The sequence below is a fragment of the Populus euphratica genome, unplaced genomic scaffold, assembly GCF_000495115.2.
Source record: "Populus euphratica unplaced genomic scaffold, PopEup_1.0 scaffold4755.1, whole genome shotgun sequence".
In the NCBI taxonomy this organism is placed as follows: Eukaryota; Viridiplantae; Streptophyta; class Magnoliopsida; order Malpighiales; family Salicaceae; genus Populus; species Populus euphratica.
This window is the reverse complement of record NW_011504542.1, coordinates 1-1,656: the sequence shown is the minus strand read 5'-3', so window position 1 is coordinate 1,656 and position 1,656 is coordinate 1. Positions and strand designations below refer to the sequence as shown.

The following is a 1,656-nucleotide window of genomic DNA, read 5'->3' as shown; positions in this document are numbered from 1 at the left end:
CAAAGTTCATCTACCCCAAGTTTGTTCGTTTTTTTTGGTGTTTAATCTTGCACTTGGAGTCTATTGCTCTCAATAGAGTTCGGTTAAGTTAATATCTTTTACTAATAAAATTAAAATTTATTTTTAATTAGTTTTGAAATCATGAATTTTATAAAGGCATCAATTTAAAGGATTGTTGTCCATATTAGCAAATGAGGATGATTATTGGATTTTAAGTATAATGATTTTTATTTTATTTGAATTTAATAATTTAATAAAATCCCTATTTTTCTCATATTAATATTTTGAGATTTGACAAAGTGAAAAAAAGAAAAAAATTTCTAAACTATCTAACAAACTTGTCTGCAAACAATGTCTCTACGGTCCATCTAATTATTACTACCGGACATGAACGAGAATCATGATGAAGTTACGAGGACACACTTCGTAATTTCACAAATCCACAGGGGCAATTTTCGGAAATTGCCTTGTAATAATCAACAACATTAATACCAAGCCCCTGGAGTCCTTAAGGTAAAGCCCGAGACTTCTTTATCTCACCTCTCTTCCTGAGGCTACTAGATCTTTCAATTCATGGCTGCAACTACCTCCACGAATTGCTCTAGCTTCTTCAGTCTGCGTTCAAATTCTGTTGAGCCAAGGGTCCGTACCACATCCAGTCATAGCTCGTCACCGGGGTGTGGAAAGCTTGACGGGGTAGCTATGTGGTTCATCAATGGCGTGGCAAGTGCGTTTTTTGCATCCCTGGAGAGATGTTCCTGCATCCGTATTGCCACTGAAGATGATGGTGATGAAGCTAACGATGCACCCTTGATTCTCAATGATGGAAACATGAGGCACCTTGAAAGTGGCACTATTAGCCGGAGAAGGACAGGGAAAGGCAAGAGGAGTGCTAGGGCATTTGATGAGGACTGAATTTCTGCATGGATTTGCTTGAGCAAACTTGCAAAGAACGTTCATTTTGGTAAGTCATGGGGTTTTAGGATGTGTGAGGTTGGTTTGCTTCTTCTTTTTGTTCTTGGGAAGGTTGGGAAATGGTAAAGTTAAGGACAGTTGTGTTTGATGGTCTGATCTCTTATGAGTTATGATACTTTGATCAATTATAATATATATGGAAACAATTCAATAAGAGAATTCAAATTATATTCACGTTCATAATCTTGACTAATTAAAATCGTCGGTGTTTTACTATCATTATAAGTTTGGAAAATTAATTATCTCAGTTTCGTATATAAATTTCTACTCATAAAATAAAAAAAATAAAAAAACCTTTCTTGTAAGGAAGAAATTGCTTACTAAAATATGATACTACACCGCTATTCAATAATTTAGGAAGTCGCCTGATCCATCACATAACTGCTTACTAGCCATCAGAGTGTTTGCTTTCAAATTTGTACCCTACGGAGGAAATCAAGTTTGGTTCTTATTATGAAGACGATAACACGAAATTCTACCGAATTTTGATTATATTGTGTGTTTGTTACTGTGATTATTTTATTTATAAACTTTTCAACCTCCTTTAAAACAAAGGCCTTTAGTATATGTTTGTTTTTGCAGCAAGAATGATGTTTTTAAAATCTTTGTTTTGCTTTGATGTCACAGATGAATTTTAAAAAATAAATAATATTATTTTGATATATTTTTAAGTAAAATTAT

At 33.6% G+C, this 1,656-nt stretch overlaps 1 protein-coding gene across 1 annotated transcript; it reads left to right on the top strand.

Annotated features, from left to right (window-relative positions):
• The first annotated feature begins 496 nt into the window (after positions 1-496).
• LOC105120086 (uncharacterized) lies at positions 497-1,146 on the top strand. Its single transcript, XM_011018271.1, has one exon. It carries the CDS (start codon positions 574-576, stop codon positions 913-915), a length of 342 nt encoding a protein of 113 aa, XP_011016573.1. The 5' UTR covers positions 497-573; the 3' UTR covers positions 916-1,146.
• The last annotated feature ends 510 nt before the right edge of the window (positions 1,147-1,656 follow it).